This window comes from Stegostoma tigrinum, chromosome 29, assembly GCF_030684315.1.
Source record: "Stegostoma tigrinum isolate sSteTig4 chromosome 29, sSteTig4.hap1, whole genome shotgun sequence".
In the NCBI taxonomy this organism is placed as follows: Eukaryota; Metazoa; Chordata; class Chondrichthyes; order Orectolobiformes; family Stegostomatidae; genus Stegostoma; species Stegostoma tigrinum.
The window spans coordinates 41715694-41734334 of record NC_081382.1 but is presented as its reverse complement, the minus strand read 5'-3'; the positions used below and the strand labels follow the sequence as shown (position 1 = coordinate 41734334).

Below are 18641 nucleotides of genomic sequence, written 5' to 3'. Positions count from 1 at the left end.
CCGGATTTACAGCATCTGCAGTTCTTTTGGTTTTTATTATATATAATAACCACTTTGTACAGATTGTTTAGAAATTATCTTAAGGGATATAAAGCAAAAATAGGTACAGGTGGTATCTCTGGTGTAGCAGTCCAGCATTAGATCATTACCTCAGAGACAGATGGAAAAAGCAGAAGCAAATTAAAACTGAAAACTTGTGAATACCTCTCAAGTCTTCTCCTTTTCACATCTGGTTCATCAGTTTGTGAAGAGTCTTCAGTCTTTAAGCCAGTTGCATCTTTTGAATCAGCAAGTTTATTGCCTGATCAAAAAAAAGTTTCCTTTAAAATACTACAAATGAAGCTTGCTTACTCTATCAAATTAGTATGATTTCAAAAAATGTTGTTATCTCAACCATGTTATCATTGAGTACAGTCTGGCAGAGATGCCTGCGACTAAATGGGACAAGGGAACAGGTGACAGTTATATGTTAATTAAGGGATAATTAGGTGTAAGCTCAATTGGGTGAATACAAAGAACAAATAAATCAGTGTTGCTGGAGTTTTGTGATGCATGTATATAAAGAAAGCACTTGTCTGGACTCTTTCTTGCATTCAACAAACAACATTAAACTTCCATGGCTCCTACACGTTTGTTACAAATGGACAGAATTAGAAAAGTTGCCAGATCATATCCTTACAATTGTAGCAAAATGGCTTCTGATGCAGCAATGAGTATTACAACTTCAAAATGTAAACATGATGACAACCAAGTGTAATGGTGAAGCAGGGAATCAAATAATAATGAGCACTATAATTTGAAGGAGCCCTTGCTATTTAAGCCCAACATTACACAGCACACATTACATTGGAGCAGATTCAATAAAGGTGGTGGTAAAGGTAAGAGAAGTAAGGAAAAAGGTCAGTCTGGACTTAACCAATTTGTGGTAAAATTCTTAGAAGAATACTAACTAGCATTAACTAGCCGTCGCAAAAGAAATTATGACTACAAAACATTCGTACATGCATGGTGTATGCAACAATTTGAAGAGATTTAAAAACAACTACGAGAGTTAGTAATTACAAACAAATGAACTCAAAAAGAATCACATCTCCAAGACTCTAAATGTTTCATAAAATACTGAAATATTCTAGACAGAGCCAAGAATCACTTATGCAGTAACTACTTAGGGAAGTGATAAGGTATGAGAATGACTCTTGGCAGTTCACCAACTCCCAAAACTAAAAGAGGCTAGGTTGTCCAATGGTTCTTGCATGTACAGCACTAAGCAACAGAATATCCCTGTGGGCCGCAAATGTCATATGAATGTATGATACAGAAGAAATGCAATAGTGAGCAAATCAACTGGAACAGAAAGTCAGTTTAGCAGTATGCATGCACTCCACCCCTTTCTCACTTCTGAATGTATCCTCAAGAACACTAAACAGGAAAAGCACTAACAGTGGCATGTCACATAGGAACCTTAATTTGAAGAGATGAAATTGGAATCAGTCTTCACATAAAGACATTAATACATTCCAAAAATACTAAATAATTAAGGGGTAAAGGGAAAGAAATAAAGACAGTAAGTATCACTAGAGAAATTGTAGTAGGAAAACTAATGGGAGTAAAAGTCAATAGATCCCGATAGACTCAACAGGATGAACCTAGGATATTAAAGAAGTAGCTAGAGAGACAGTGGATGAACTAGTCTACCAAGAATCCTTTAATTCTGGGAAAACTCCACAGGATTGGAAAATTGCCAAGTAACACCTTTATTCAAAAAATGTAAGTCAATTTTTTTTTTGTCTATCAGCCAGTTAGTTTAGCATCTGTTAATGGAAAAATGTTAGAGGCTATTATAAAAGATCTAATAGCAGAACATTCAGAAATAACAAAAAATAGTCAGGCAGCGTCAGCTTGGCTTCACAAGGGAAACAATACCTGACAAGATTTAGCAGAACTGAAGAGATAACAAACAGGATTTAAAAAAAGGAAGCAAAAGATATGAAATATTTGAAATCCAAAAAACTAAGACTACTTAATAAGATAACTGCCGAAGGTGTTGGGAATTAGCATATCAGCATGGATTGAAAACCAGATAATTAATAGATGTTAGAGAATTGACATAAAGGCAGCATTTTCATTAACTATTAGACTGTCACAGAGATTGCAACTCCTGGGATCACAATTATTCGCAACATATAGTAATGATTTGGATGAGGGGAGTGAATGTATTCTAGGCAAGTTTGCATATGACAAAAATACGTAGGAGGTCAAGTGATGACGATAACACAAAGAGTCTGCAAAGGAATATCGAAGGGCTAAGTGAATGCGCAAAATCTTAGCAAATGGAATATAATGTGGGAAAATGTGAGGTCATTCACTTTGGCAGGATTAGAAGAACTGAATATTATTTAAATGGAGAAAGACTGCAGAGAGCTGCTTCGCGACTTGGGAAGTGTCAAGCATAAAATCACAAAAGTTAGCGCATACGTTCAGCAAGTAATCATAAAGCATAGAATCCCTACAGTGTGGAAACAGGCCCTTTGGCCCAACTAGTCCACACCAAACCTCGAAGCATCCCACCCAGACTCATCCCCCTATAACCCAGCTAAGCTATACATCCCTGTATACTATGGACAATTTTTAGCATGGCCAATCCACCTAGCCTGCACATCTTTGGGCTGTGGGATGAAACCCACACAGACACAGGGAGAATGTGCAAACTCCACACAGACAGTCACCCGAGGGTGGAATTGAACCCGGGTGCTTGGTGCTGTGATGTAGTGCTAACCGCTGAGCCACCGTGCCGCCCCAAATAGTGAAGGCAAATGGAACGTTAGCCATTATTTCATTGGGAATGGAATATAAAAATAAAGAAGTCTTGCTAATACTTATAAAAAGGGACTCAGACCACACCTAAAGTACGAGAAGTAGTTTTGGCTCCTTTAAGAATAGATACACTGGCACTGGAAGCAGTCCACAAAAGGTTCACTGGATTTACCTGGAGTATAGAGGGATTTCTTCCCATGAGAAGAGATTTACATTAGTTGGGCTTCTACTCATTAAAAGTTTAGAAGAATGAGAAACAACCTGATTGAAACAAACAAGATTCTTAGGGAGCTTGGTTAGGTAGATGTGAAAGGTTTATTCCCCTTGAGAGAATTTTGGACCAGAGGCCGTAATTTCAGATTAAAGAATTAGGACAGAGGTGAGGAAGAATTCCTTCTCTCAGAGGACTGTACAGGCTGGACTGTTAAATATATTCAAGGCTGAGATAAATAAAATTCTAAATCAGTAACACAATTGAGGAAAGGACAGGAAGATGAAATTGAGGATTACCAGATCACCCACAATCTCATTGACTGGAAGACAGATTTGATATGCTGAATGACATACTTCTGCTCCAATGTCTTATGGCAAGTACAATTGTCTTGTGTTATACAAATAGATACGACAAAAAGAGACTAGCTAATTCATCCAAGTCGCCCTATTCTGCAGTGACTTAATTTCACACACCATCAGCCCCATTCATTAGCAAGCAATCCCCTACAATGTTTATGCTTAACTACCTGCATAAAATGAGCCACCATATGAAGAACTATCTGAAATCCACCATAAACTTTGAAGAGATAGTAGGAACCGCAGATGCTGGAGAATCTGAGATAACAAGGTGTACAGCCCGATGAACACAGCAGTCCAAGCAGTATCATAGTTGCAGGAAAGCATGGCGTTTCCAGCCTAGACCCTTCTTCAGAAATGGGGGAGGGGAAGAGGGTTCTGAAATAAATAGTGAGGGAGGGGGAGGTGGATAGAACATGGATAGAGGAGAAGATAGGTGGAGAGGAGACAGAGCGGTCAAGGAGGCAGGGACGGAAACAGTAAAAGGTGAGTGTAGGTGGGGAGTTAGGGAGAGGATAGGTCAGTCCAGGGAGCAGGATGAGGTTAGTAGGTAGGAGATGGGGGTGGGACAGGTTAGGGAGGCGGGGGACGAGCTGGGCTGGTTTTGGGATGCGGTAGGGGGAGGGGAGATTTTGAAGCTTGTGAAGTCCACATTGACACCATTGGGCTGTGGGGTTCCCAAGCGGAATATGAGTTGCTGTTTCTGCAATCTTCGGGTAGCATTGTTGTGGCACTGCAGGAGGCCCATGATGGACATGTCATCTGCAGAATGGGTGGGGGAGTTGAAATGGATGTTGTTCCTGTTGTGGCCTCCTCTACGTCAGAGAAACCAAGCAGAGGCTTGGGGACTGTTTTGCAGAACACCTATGCTCAGTTTGCACTAAATAACTGGTTCAGTCACTAACCATTTCAACTACCCCTCCCATTCTGCAGATGACATGTCCATCCTGGGCCTCCTGCAGTGCCACAATGACGCATCCCGAAGGTTACAGGAACAGCAACTCATATTCCGCTTTGAGAACCCCGCAGCCCAGTGGTATCAATGTGGGCTTCACAAGCTTCAAAATCTCTCCTCCCCCTATCGCATCACAAAACCAGCACAGCTCGTCCTCACCTCCCTAACGTGTCCTTCCTCCCACCGATCTCCACCCCTATCACCTGTCCGTCCTCCCTGGACTGACCTATCCTCTCCCTAACTCCCCACCTACGCTCACCTTTCCTGGCTCCATCCCTGCCTCCTTGGCCGATATGTCTCCTCTCCGCCTATCTTCTCCGCTATCCATCTTCTAACCGCCTTCCCCTCTCTCCCTATTTATTTCAGAACCCCCTCCCACTCCCCCATTTCCGAAGAAGGGTCTAGGCTGGAAATGTCAAGCTTTCCTGCTCCTCTGATGCTGCTTGGCCTGCTGTATTCATCCAGCTCTGCACCTTGTTATCTCAAACTTTGAAGATATACTTTTATAGAAAACAGAAATATCTTAAGTTAGCAAATATACACAGCCAAGAGCTGAGAAGGAGAATATAACAGAAATAACTTACTAAAATAAATTAGGAAAGCAGTGATAAATAGATTCCTATGCCTCTGATGAAGGGTCTAGGCCCGAAACGTCAGCAGCTCTCTGATGAAGGGTCTAGGCCCGAAACGTCAGCTTTTGTGCTCCTGAGATGCTGCTTGGCCTGCTGTGTTCATCCAGCCTCACATTTTATTATCTTGGAATTCTCCAGCATCTGCAGTTCCCATTATCTCAGATTCCTATGCCCTTCTGGTTCATTCTCGTACAGATTTCAAAGCTTTTGAATTACAAATGGTACTGTCATTTTTTTAATTTAGCAAACTTAGTACCTGTTGATTCCTTTGCTGTCTGCTCTTCATTGATTTTACTAGTATCACGTTTGTCATCCATTGTTGCTCGGAATGGCTGTCGTGGTGGATATCGGTCCCTTCTCATATCATGCATTCTTTTAAAATCCTGCATGAGATAAAATGTGAATTCAGCAGTATAAAGTCATGACCAAAACTTAAACCATTAGCTCAGACATCACAGGGAAACATTCTTCAACATGTAAGTTGAAACTGTAGTAAAAGTTCATGCAGGGACAATGGTACACGCTGCATTTATACTTAACACAGAGTTCTAAATAGCATACTGAGAAAGAAAAGAATTTTAATTGGAGGCAAATAGCTCTCCAATCCCAAAGGGGCTAGTCCAATCATGCATTCACATGGCAATCATAGAGCTGGTATCAAGCCATCACTTTAGCTGTTAATATCTTCTCTCACAAACCTTTCAGTCAAAAACATCTCAGCTCATTCAAAAGTCAAAAGCAAGTCAGACTGTGGCTTTTTAACAAGCCTGTCATGATGACAGAAACCATGGGAATACATTTGCATTCTCAATGTCTGACACTGATACAAGGTTTCTGCTAATAGAATATGTATAAAGCGGAGGTGGTGACATAATGGGATTGTCAGTAATCTAGCAATTCCAAACCTGGTGAAGTAGATTTCAAATCCCACCATGGCAAATGGTGAAATTTGAATTCACTTAAATCTGGAAATAACTGCTATCTGACAGCAAAACGGCATGTTGTAAGGACAGCAATCTCTCCATCAATGTCAGCGAAACAAAGGAGCTGTTCAGTAACTTCAGGAAGCAGAGTGGAGAACACACAGGCACTTGGTAGTCCAACCTTTGCAAAGGAACAACATCTTACATTTCTCAATATGATTGCCTGGAGATTATTTAGTCTGCACTTACTCGTTGAGAGTCTTCAGTCTAGATTAACAACATCCAAGGTAGTTAATGCTTTGGTCATTTTGTTGGATACATATCTAAGCTATTGTACAGAAATAAAAAAGATATTCACATGTTTATTGGTAACTTTTTTTGTCTGAGCAATCTCAATGTCTTGCCACATTAGCTAATTTAAATTCTATGCAGCAGTTTTCCCCACATGGAACTTCTAATTAATTCCCCTGAGATTTCGCTTACTTTGTTAAATCTTCGGTGATGTTGCTGGAACATTTGGTTCCCAAATCTGATGCGAGGTGTCTGTAGCTGGATGCCAAGGGGAGGGGTGCCCAGAATTGATGCTCTGGATCCTGGAGAGAAAAATGGCTGAAGACCTGGGGCAGTCATGCTGTAACCATGAAGGCTACCTGTAAAATTTAATTTTTATGAGAATCAGAGATTTAATAAACAGAATGCATTACAAACATCATGATGCAGACACAATTCACACTGAGTCTAAAATAGAAAAATATTAACAAAGTATTTTCAACTATAAATCCTAATTCAGATAATGCATTTTGGTGAAATGACCCATAGCGAAACAATAAGAGATTGAGAGTTAACCTTATCTACAAATCAGGGAAATCATCAGCGTCTCTATAAAAGTATTGAGTGCATTAGATTCCAAGACATTTCATTCTACATAAAGCACCAAAGAGGATTCAAAGCAAAGGTTCTGGGAATTCTTTTGTCATTTACATAAATGATTTGGATGAAAATATAGAAAGCACGGTTAGTAAGTTTGCAGACAACAACAAAATTAGTGGCATAGTAGACAGTGAAAAAGGTTTTCTAAAATTACAGAGGGATGTTGATTGGTCAATAGGCTGAAAAATGGCAGATAGACTTCAACCTAGATAAATGCAAGGTATTGCATTTTGGTACAACAAGCAAGCATAGAGCTTATACTGTTAATGGTAGGGCCTTGCATAGTGTTGTAGAAGAGGACCCTAGAGGTGTAGGTATATAATTCTTTGAAGTTTGCCACACAAAGACAGGATGGTTAAAAAAGCCTCTGGCACACTTGCCTTCATTGCTCAGTCTTTTGACTACAGGAATTGTGAAGTCACGTGGAGGTTGTACAGGAGGGTGAGGCCTCTTCTGGAATACTGCGTCTAGTTCTGTTCGCCGAGTTATAGGAAGGATATTATCAACTTGGAGAGGGTTCAGAAGAGGTTTGAGTTATAAAGAAAGGCTGGGACTTTTTCCATTGGAGCGTAGGAGGTTTAGCTAGTAGTTTATAAAATTGAGAGAAGTATATATGGTTAATGGCAGTGATCTTTTCCCTTAGGGCAGGAGATTTCAAGACTAAGGATGAGATAAGGTGAGAGAAGAGAGATTAAAAAAAGGCAATTTTTTTTAGAAACGCAGGGTGGTTTGCGTGTGGAATGAACTTCCTGAGGAAGTGGTGGACGCGGGTACAATTACAATATTTAAAATACATTTGGATAAGTACCTGAATAGGAACGGTTTGGAGGGATATGGGCCAGGGGCAGGCAAGTGGGACTAGTTTAGTTTGGGATTACATTCAGCATGGACTGGTTGGGCCCGAACAGTCTGTCTCCGTGCTGCATGACTTTATAAACAGTCCTAAAGAATGTTCTTTTGATCAAGATAACATGGAGGAAATAGATGCGAATCTATCCAACCAAATGAGTCACGTATCAAAAAAAAGTGTCAAGTAATAAACAAAATTGAGTCAGTCAGTGGGTGGGGTTGAAAAGCCAAAAAAGAAATAATGATAAGACTGGCAGCAAGGTGTAGTGAGAGGTTGGTAAAAGGAACATGAGAGTAACAAAGTGTAGAGCTGGATAAACACAGCAAGCCAAGCAGCATCTTAGGAGCACAAAAGCTGATGTTTCAGGCCTAGACCCTGCATCGGTGTCTTATTAAAAAAGTGGATTTAAACATGGAGACAGGAGGCATGGTTGAAGTGTCAAATGAGCACTTTGTATCTTTCTTTGCCAAAGAGAGAGATTTTACTCAGTCAAGTGTGACAGAGGAGGGAATTCAGTCACGAAACTGATAAAAGTGACATGGCAGAAGTGTTGGATAGACTGTTGTACTTTCAGTTGACAAGACACCAGGACCACATGAGATGGTAAAGGATTTTGGAGGAAGAGAGAGTAGAAATTCCAGGGAACTGGCTACAATCTTTCAATCTTCCCTAGACCTAGGGAGATGCCAGAAGACTGCAAGATTGCAAGTATTACGGTCTTGTTAAAGAAAGACTGTGTGTAAGCCCAGCAATTACAGACCAGTCAATTTAAATTCAGCGGTGGGGAAACTTCTGGGAGATAATTATTGGGGATAGAATTATTAGTTACACGGAAAAAGGTGAGTTGACTAAAAAGAATCATCATGGATTTCTAAATGGGAAATCATGTTTATCTAGCTTGGAGTTTTTTTTGAAGCAGTTAACAAAAAGGCTCACTGAAGGTAATGCTGCTGATGTGACATACATGGATTTCCAGAAGACATTTCAAATAGTGACACAGGGACCTGCGAGATAAGTTATAGGTCATGGAATAAAAGCATCAGTAACAAAATGAAATCAAAATTGGTTGAGTGAGTGGAAAACAGACTAATGATCAATGGATATTTTTCAGGCTAGAGGAAGGTTTGTAGTGCAATTCCCTAGAGATTGATATTAGGATTTTTTGCTCTTCATGCAATACATTGATGATCTAGATCTTGGTGTGCTGGAGGCAATTTTAAAATTTAAATTTGACAAAACTTGGAAGATACATAAACTGCAAGTAGAGTAGAATTCCAGAAGGAATAAAGATAATTTCTTGGAGTGGGCAGGTAGCAGGTGAGTTTCAATGCAGAGAAGTGTGAGTGGATGCATTTTGGTAGTAAGAACACTGAAAGACAATACAAAATAGGAGATTATAATTCTAAGGGGTAATGCAGAAGCAGAGACACACAAATCATTGAAAGTAGCAGGACTGGTAGATACAACAATAAGTAGAGCATATGGTGTCCTTGACTTTATAAACAGGGGTATAGAGTACAAGAGGAAGGAGGTGATGTTGAACTTGTGTATGATAGCTGTTGGACTTCAGCTTGAGTACACATGGTGATCTTTCAGGAATCACTAGTTAGGGAGGGTCCCAGAGGACTGGAAAATTGCTAACATGACACCCCTGTTAAAAGAGGAGCGAGGCAAAAGACAGAATTACGGGCCAAATTAGCCTAACCTTGGTCATGGGTAAGATTTTGGAGTCCATCGTGAAGGATGAGATTTCTGAATATTTGGAAGTGTATGGTAAAACAGGGCAAAGTCAGCATGGTTTCATCAAGGGGTGGTCATGTCCGACAAATCTGTTAGAATTCTTTGAGGAAGTAACAAGTAGGGTAGACCAAGGAGAGCCAATGGATGTTATCAAACTGGGCTTCAAGAAGGCCTTTGACAAGGTGTCGCACAGGGGACTGCTGAGTAGGATAAGGGCCCATGGTGTTCGAGGCAAGGTGCTAGCAAGGATAGAAGATTGGCCGTCTGGCAGAAAGCAGAGAGTGGGGATAAAGGGTCCTTCTCAGGGTGGCAGCCGGATTCAAGTGGTGTTCCACAAGGGTCAGTTTTGGGACCACAACTTTTCACTTTATACATTAACGATCTAGATCAAGGAACTATGGGCATTCTGGCTAAGCTTGCAGACAATACAAAGATAGGTGGAGGGACAGGTAGTACTGAGGAAATGGCAAGGCTGCACAAGGATTTGGACAGGTTAGGACAGTGGGCAAAGAAATGGCAGATGGAGTACAACGTGGGAAAGTGTGAGGTCATACACTTTGGTAAGAAGAATAAAAGCATGGACTATTTTCTAAATGGGGAGAAAATTCAGAAGTCTGAAGTGCAAAGAGGCTTGGGAGATCTCATCCAGGATTCTCTCAAGGTAAACTTGCAGGTTGAGTCAGTAGTCAGGAAGGCAAATGCAATGTTAGCATTTATTTTGAGAGGACTTGAACATAAAAGCAGGGATGCAATACTGAGGCTTTATAAGGCCACGTTTGGCGTACTGCGTGCAATTTTGGGCCCCATACCTCAGGAAGGATGCACTGGCCTTGGAGCAGGTGCAGAGGAGGTTCACGAAAATGGTCCCAGGAATGAGAAGCTTAACAAATGAGGCAAGTTTGAGGACTCCGACTACTTTCAAATGGAGTTTAGAAGGAGGAGGGGGGATCAAATTGAAACTTACAGTATACTAAATGGCCTGGACACAGTGGGTGTTGGGAAGATACTTCCATTGGTAGGAGCGACTAGGACGCAAGGGCACAGCCTTAGAGTAAAGGGAAGGCCTTTTAGAACAGAGATAAGGAGAAACTTCTTCAGCCAGAGAGTGGTGAATCTGTGGAATTCACTGCTACTGAAAGTTGGGGAGGCCAGGTCATTGAGTACATTTAAGACTGAGATAGAGAGGTTCTTGATTATCAAGGGGATCAAGGGTTATGGCGAGACGGGGGAGAATGGGGTCAAGGAACTTACAGCCATGATTGAATGGCAGAGCAGATTCGATGGGCCGAATGACCTAATTTCTGCTCCTATGTCTTATGTTCTTATTGCAGTCTGATAAGAAGCATCTGAACGGATTGGAGAATGCAGAAGCAGTTTACAAGAATAGTTCCTGGGTGAGGGACTTCTGTAACGAGGATAGATTGAAGAGGTTAGGGCTGTTCCCTTGGTGAAAAGAAGGCCAATGGGAGATATGGTAAGTGGTTTTCAAATCATGAGCAGGCGAGAGAGGAGTCAGTACGGAGAAACTGTTCCTACTCATTAAACCTATGTCCTTTTGTTTCTGTTTAGTAAGTTGCAAAAGCAGCAACAGTAAAACGAGGAAAAACATTTTCATTCAGTGAGTAGTTAGGTTATGGAATACAGTGATTGGAAGTATGATGGAGGCAAATTCATTTGAGGCATTCAAGAGAGCACTGGATGATTAGATAAATAAAAATAACCTGTGCTGCAACTTGCCTTGCTGCTGGCAGAAAAGTTAACATCATTCTAAATAGAATTAATTTCAAAACTGGCTACAAATCACCACAGTGCTACGTTCCAGTAAGTTAGACAAATCAAGATGTTTGGATGCCGTAAAAAGATCAACAAAAAGATGAACTGAAATCATTGTAACCATTCCCTTTTATTGAACATTGGCATGATCACACCTGAAATGCTACATTCGTCCACGGTTATAGTACAAAAAGATAGCAGTTATTGAAGGTAAGGTAAAGTCGCCATAGTGCTAAAGGGTTGCTCACTTCTTAGAGAGGCAGACAGCTGGCGGTGGTTTAACCTGAGGGCCACTATATGTCAGGCAAGGGGAGAGGTTCAGAAGGAGGATTCTTCATGGTGTGAATATTGAATCCATGCTGTTGGCATCACTCTGCATTGCAAATGAGACATGTGGCTAAGTGAGCTAAGCAATGCCCAACTAAATGTACACAGATGACAGCAACCAGAGTGGCAGAAAAAGGATAATATTATGACAAGTAAATTGGGTGGATTCTCACGAAAAAAAACATGAAAGAGGATATGACTGCTGTTTTCAGGGGTCCAAAGGGCTAGAAAATGTTGACTGAAACAACAAACACTGAGAAAGTCGTTCAAAATTATGAAGGGCTTTAACAGGTACGCGTGAAGAAACTTTTCATTCGTAGAACAATCAGTAACCAGAGACATAATTTATAATGATTGGGATGAGAATCAATGGTAGTAGAAGGGAAATTTTTTATTGTACATAGTGAGTTGCTGCGCATTAGAAAGGATGGTGTAAGAAGATTCAATAGCAACAATCAAAAGAGAATTTGCCAAATGTTTGAAGAGGAAAATTGGCAGGACCTGCATAGGAGTGGGATTAGTTGGACAGCTGTACCAAATATGTAGCACAAGCACAACAGTTCTAGTGAGCTCTTCTGAGCATATCATAAGATTTACAACTAATTCAACTGATGTCTGAGATAATGGGAACTGCAGATGCTGGAGATTCCAAGATAATAAAATGTGAGGCTGGATGAACACAGCAGGCCAAGCAGCATCTCAGGAGCACAAAAGCTGACGTTTCGGGCCTAGACCCTTCATCAGAGAGGGGGATGGGGGGAGGGAACTGGAATAAATAGGGAGAGAGGGGGAGGCGGACCGAAGATGGAGAGTAAAGAAGATAGGTGGAGAGGGTGTAGGTGGGGAGGTAGGGAGGGGATAGGTCAGTCCAGGGAAGACGGACAGGTCAAGGAGGTGGGATGAGGTTAGTAGGTAGCTGGGGGTGCGGCTTGGGGTGGGAGGAAGGGATGGGTGAGAGGAAGAACCGGTTAGGGAGGCAGAGACAGGTTGGACTGGTTTTGGGATGCAGTGGGTGGGGGGGAAGAGCTGGGCTGGTTGTGTGGTGCAGTGGGGGGAGGGGATGAACTGGGCTGGTTGAGGGATGCAGTGGGGGAAGGGGAGATTTTGAAACTGGTGAAGTCCACATTGATACCATATGGCTGCAGGGTTCCCAGGCGGAATATGAGTTGCTGTTCCTGCAACCTTCGGGTGGCATCATTGTGGCAGTGCAGGAGGCCCATGATGGACATGTCATCAAGAGAATGGGAGGGGGAGTGGAAATGGTTTGCGACTGGGAGGTGCAGTTGTTTGTTGCGAACTGAGCGCAGGTGTTCTGCAAAGCGGTCCCCAAGCCTCCGCTTGGTTTCCCCAATGTAGAGAAAGCCGCACCGGGTACAGTGGATGCAGTATACCACATTGGCAGATGTGCAGGTGAACCTCTGCTTAATGTGGAATGTCATCTTGGGGCCTGGGATGGGGGTGAGGGAGGAGGTGTGGGGACAAGTGTAGCATTTCCTGCGGTTGCAGGGGAAGGTGCCGGGTGTGGTGGGGTTGGAGGGCAGTGTGGAGCGAACAAGGGAGTCACGGAGAGAGTGGTCTCTCCGGAAAGCAGACAGGGGTGGGGATGGAAAAATGTCTTGGGTGGTGGGGTCGGATTGTAAATGGCGGAAGTGTCGGAGGATAATGCGTTGTATCCGGAGGTTGGTAGGGTGGTGTGTGAGAACGAGGGGGATCCTCTTGGGGCGGTTGTGGCGGGGGCGGGGTGTGAGGGATGTGTCGCGGGAAATGCGGGAGACGCGGTCAAGGGCGTTCTCAATCACCGTGGGGGGGAAGTTGCGGTCCTTAAAGAACTTGGACATCTGGGATGTGCGGGAGTGGAATGTCTTATCGTGGGAGCAGATGCGGCGGAGGCGGAGGAATTGGGAATAGGGGATGGAATTTTTGCAGGAGGGTGGGTGGGAGGAGGTGTATTCTAGGTAGCTGTGGGAGTCGGTGGGCTTGTAATGGACATCAGTTACAAGCTGGTTGCCTGAGATGGAGACTGAGAGGTCCAGGAAGGTGAGGGATGTGCTGGAGATGGCCCAGGTGAACTGAAGGTTGGGGTGGAAGGTGTTGGTGAAGTGGATGAACTGTTCGAGCTCCTCTGGGGAGCAAGAGGCGGCGCCGATACAGTCATCAATGTACCGGAGGAAGAGGTGGGGTTTGGGGCCTGTGTAGGTGCGGAAGATGGACTGTTCCACGTAACCTACAAAGAGGCAGGCATAGCTGGGGCCCATGCGGGTGCCCATGGCCACCCCCTTAGTCTGTAGGAAGTGGGAGGAGTCAAAAGAGAAGTTGTTGAGTGTGAGGACGAGTTCCGCTAGGCGGATGAGAGTGTCGGTGGAGGGGGCCTGGTCGGGCCTGCGGGACAGGAAGAAGCGGAGGGCCTTGAGGCCATCTCCATGCGGAATGCAGGTGTACAGGGACTGGACGTCCATGGTGAATATGAGGTGTTGGGGGCCAGGGAATTGGAAGTCCTGGAGGAGGTGGAGGGCGTGGGTGGTGTCACGGACATAGGTGGGGAGTTCCTGGACCAAAGGGGAGAAAATGGAGTCCAGATAGGTGGAGATGAGTTCGGTGGGGCAGGAGCAGGCTGAGACGATGGGTCGACCAGGGCAGGCAGGTTTGTGGATTTTGGGAAGGAGATAGAAACGGGCCGTGCGGGGTTGGGGAACAATGAGGTTGGAGGCTGTGGGTGGGAGGTCCCCTGAGGTGATGAGGTCATGAATGGTGTTGGAGATGATGGTTTGGTGCTCGGGTGTGGGGTCATGATCGAGGAGGCGGTAGGAGGTGGTGTCGGAGAGTTGGCGTCTGGCCTCGGCGATGTAGAGGTCAGTACGCCATACTACCACTGCGCCACCCTTGTCTGCGGGTTTGATGGTGAGGTTGGGGTTGGAGCGGAGGGAGCGGAGGGCTGCCCGTTCTGCGGGGGAGAGGTTGGAGTGGGTGAGAGGGGTGGAGAGGTTGAGGCGGTTAATGTCTCGACGGCAGTTGGAGATGAAGAGGTCGAGGGAGGGTAGGAGGCCTGGGGGTGGTGTCCAGGAGGAGGACTTGTGTTGGAAGCGGGTGAAGGGGTCAGTGGAAGGAGGGTTGGGTTCCCGGTTGAAGAAGTAGGCATGCAGGCGAAGACGGCGGAAAAACTGATGTCTGTCTTGAGATGAACAGACAATTTTGTACTATTCATTTCCAAAATTTTTTTTGGGGTGAAGGGGTTTAAGGGTTAAAAGAGTTCACTACATAAGACAGCTGAAACACACCACACAAAACAATTGACCTGAGCAACTAAAAAGGGTGCAAATTAACATTACCTCGCCACATCCCTGAGGAAAACTTAAGCTTTAAGCTTTCTCTGCCATTCCATAAGAACATGGTTGATCTGACTGAGGTCTCAAATCCACTTCTCCAAGTTCAGAGCCGTTGACTTCCCTGCCTACTATAATTTTGTCTAATTCAATCTTGAATGAATTCAATAACCCAGACTCCACTGTTTTCTGATAAACAGAATTCCATTAACAATCTTCAGAGAAAAAAAAACTTCATTTTAGCTTAAAAGGGAGAATTCTTATTTTCATAGTGTCCACTATTTTCTAGTCTCTCCAACAACAAGAGGATACAGCATTTCAATCCTTTCAGCATTCCCCTTATCAAGTTCCTTCAAGCTCTTCTTTGTTTCAATAGATCAATCACATTCTTCTAAATTCTAAGTGGTTACAGAAAAACTTGCTTAATATTTCTTAAAATAAGCCCGTCATGCCAGAATGAATGAACCTTCTCTTAACTATGACAATGATAATCTTTTTCAAATATGAAGATCAAAATCAGTTGTGACTTTACAAAGGCTCTGTACAGCTACAATTAAACTTCCCCACTTCCCTCCAGTCCACTTGTAATAAGTGTCAACACTGCATTTGTCTTCCTGGTCATTTGTTGTATCTGAATACTAATACTTTGTCATTCATGTTGATACCCAGATCATTGTACCAAGCTCTCACTAGTTAAATAAGATACTACTATTCTAACTTTTCTGTCAAACTGGCTAAGTTCACATTTTCCAACATTATACTTTATCTACCAACTTCCATGTGAGTTATGACCTCCTCACAACTTACTTTCCCTCTATCTTGGTGTCATTGGCAATATTTAGTTATCCACACGTTCAGTCCCTTCTTCCACATAATTGATATAGATAGTATATTGTACAGGTTCCAACATTGTCCCCATGGCACTCCATTAGTAACAGTCTGCCACCTGGAAAAAGACCCATTTATCCATATGCTGTTTACTGTTAGCTAAACAGTGTTTTATCCAATGATATTATGTTGATCTCTAAACCACAAATTCTTAATTTGCACAGTAACCTTTGAAGTGTCACCTCATTAAAATCCTTACGGAAACCCAAGTATGCCACATCTTCAGATTTCTTTTCGTCCACCTTGCTGCGGTCCAAAGTATTCTTAATAAATTAAAAACTAGTACCTTTTCACAACCAAATGTTGGTTTTGCCTGGTCCCATCACGATTTTCTATAATCTAATGAAACTCAGTTATAGATTTAAACTGAAATCTCATTCTAGTTAGTTTTAAGGGACTTTTGTTAGGCTATGGAAATATTTGTCACAGGAAATAGAAGCATCATGAATCAGCAACATTAAATGTAAGTAGCACCAAGTCTCACTTCAGTACACAACAGCTGAGAATTGGCAAAGGCCCAGGAAATCACAGATCTATTACAACATTGTCTGAAGCTCAATATACTGAGAGTAAGCCATGTTTCTACATCACCATAGATACTAGAACACCCTCTCCAGTACCTTAAATAATTGTTCAGGAAGTGTTTTTGAACCAGAACAGTGTTCAATTAATTTAATTAAGGCATGCAATGAACCAACAAAAAGTACAAACACAGACACATAACAAACTTGCACAGCTTTGCGTAGGTACCGACAAACTAATTTAGAAGGTGTCTACATTTTTTTTCCGATGTTAAATATTATTCTAGTTTGGTAACCTATCAAAATTAAGCTTCAAAATACTAAAATATTATCAAGGTGCAAATGCTTGAAATATCATAACAAAGTACTCAAGAAAGATATTTGTCCTGTTATAACACTATCTATCTTGTATACTTTCTATTAACACAGAGACAATATCATGCTACCTTGCATCTGCTGCATTATCAGGGCACGCTGCAGCATGGGATTCGGGTTAAGGAGTGATGGCTGGCTGGTTGGACGTAGATTTAGTTGTTGCGGCTGTTGCTGCTGCTGTTGTGGCGGCTGATGCTGCTGCTGAGGGTGGTGGTGTTGATGCTGGTGCTGTTGCATGGCTCTACAATAAGAATGAATCATATTAAAAAAAGAAAAATATTTCCCCAAGAGACTTTCATGGGATTTAAACAAAAATGTAGCAGAAATGGATTTTCCAACACACCATGAGTAACAACAACAATTTTAATCTTTAATGAGTCTAGTAACAATTCAATGCAGTATTGTGTTACTCACCATCTGTTTCTGTGTTAATAATGGCTCTAGAATTCCAATTCTCTGGTGGGACTTATTTTGCTCATGTTTCCTTGTGGCTTTTCCCATTCTAATTTAAGCATTTAAATAGCATGAATCCTTTTGGGGTTCTTATTGTATTTGACAGCAGGGTTAGATGTAAACAAAGTCAGGAAATTTGCATGTGAAGTAGTCGTCAATGCGTCAAGATATTTTCAGAATACAGCTCAGCTTCCCAGGCTGTAACCATCTTCACATCATGTCTCAAAAAGGTCAGAAATCACACACACCAGGTTATAGTCCAACAGGTTTATTTGAAAACACAAGTTTTCAGAGCCTCAGATAACAAAGTGTGGAGCTAGATGAATACAGTGGGCCAAGCAGCATCTTAGGAGCACAAAAGCTGATGTTTCGGACCGAGACCCTTCGGGCCTGCTGTGTTCATCCAGCTCCACACTTTGTTACCTCGGATTCTCCAGCATCTGCAGTTCCCATATTTCTTTTCCGAGCCTCAGTCCTTCTTCAGGTATTAGTGAGAGAGGTAGTATCACTCACAGAATTTATATGTAAAAGATCAAAGGTTCACACCAGTGATAGAGGTGTACTAAATAAACCCAAGACGCCTAAATCTTTAATTAGTTAGGTGGTTTTAATTGATTAATATACGTAAATCCCCGAATTCCTTTAAAGTCACAGTCCTGAGAGAACTAAATGTTTTATCACACACACAAGAATCCATGGAGTGAATTTTTATTTGCAGATACATTTTATTTTGTTCAAAAAGCACACAATTTATAGACAGTCAATATGGTGTTTTAAAAGTTCCTACTTTAGAAATGAGTTTGATTCCAAACTAAAACACAAACAAACAGATTCTAAACAAGGTCTCACACCTAACATGCATTGTCTGACCTAAAATGTCACCGCTTCTTTACACTGATAAAACCTTTAGTTCTCTAAGGACCATTAGTTGAAAGGAATTTGGGGATTTACATATACATATTAATCCATTAAAACCCTCTAACTGGTTGAAGATTTACAGCATCTTAGGTTTGTTTAGTACATCCTCATCAATTGTGTGAACCTTTGATCTTTAACTTACGAATTCTGTGTCTGATATTACTTCTCTCACTAACACCTGAAGAAGGGAGGCTCCAAAAGCTTGTTTTCAAATAAACCTGGTGGACCAAAATCTAATGTTGTGCAATTTCTGACCTTGTCCACCCCAGGCCAAAACCGACACCTCCACATCAAAACACACAGCAAACCACAACAATGTTCCACAAATTTTTCTCCAACAGTTGAATCTGACAATCCTGAATTAAAGTGAAAGGTCCTTGACCCATCATGAACAATCTACAGCTTTAAAACACAGGTTTCCAAAATTATACTATGGCTGCAAATGCAGACATTCATGCATTCTGTACTTTTTCCTCTATTCTTACCTTACTATTTGCATTTGTGTTGTTTTTATTGATGTTGCAATATGTACTGATACAATAGCACCATTTTGTTTTGTCATAGAACATAGAACTGTACAGCACAGAAAAAGGCCCTTCAGCCCACAATGCTATGCTAAACATGATGTCAAATTAAACTAATCCCTTTTGCC

At 42.2% G+C, this 18641-nt stretch overlaps 1 protein-coding gene across 3 annotated transcripts in view; it reads right to left on the bottom strand.

The window, feature by feature from the left end:
• Positions 1-18641, bottom strand: part of LOC125465276 (cip1-interacting zinc finger protein-like) — a 72027-nt gene that overhangs the window by 41582 nt on the left and 11804 nt on the right. For all 3 annotated transcript variants that reach the window (XM_059638153.1, XM_059638151.1, XM_059638152.1), the window contains exons 2-5: positions 16690-16859; positions 6378-6544; positions 5228-5354; positions 205-301 (exon numbers count right to left, since the gene is read on the bottom strand). In XM_059638153.1, coding sequence (XP_059494136.1) covers positions 205-301; positions 5228-5354; positions 6378-6544; positions 16690-16859 — 561 coding nt within the window. The remainder of the gene's footprint in view (positions 1-204; positions 302-5227; positions 5355-6377; positions 6545-16689; positions 16860-18641) is intronic.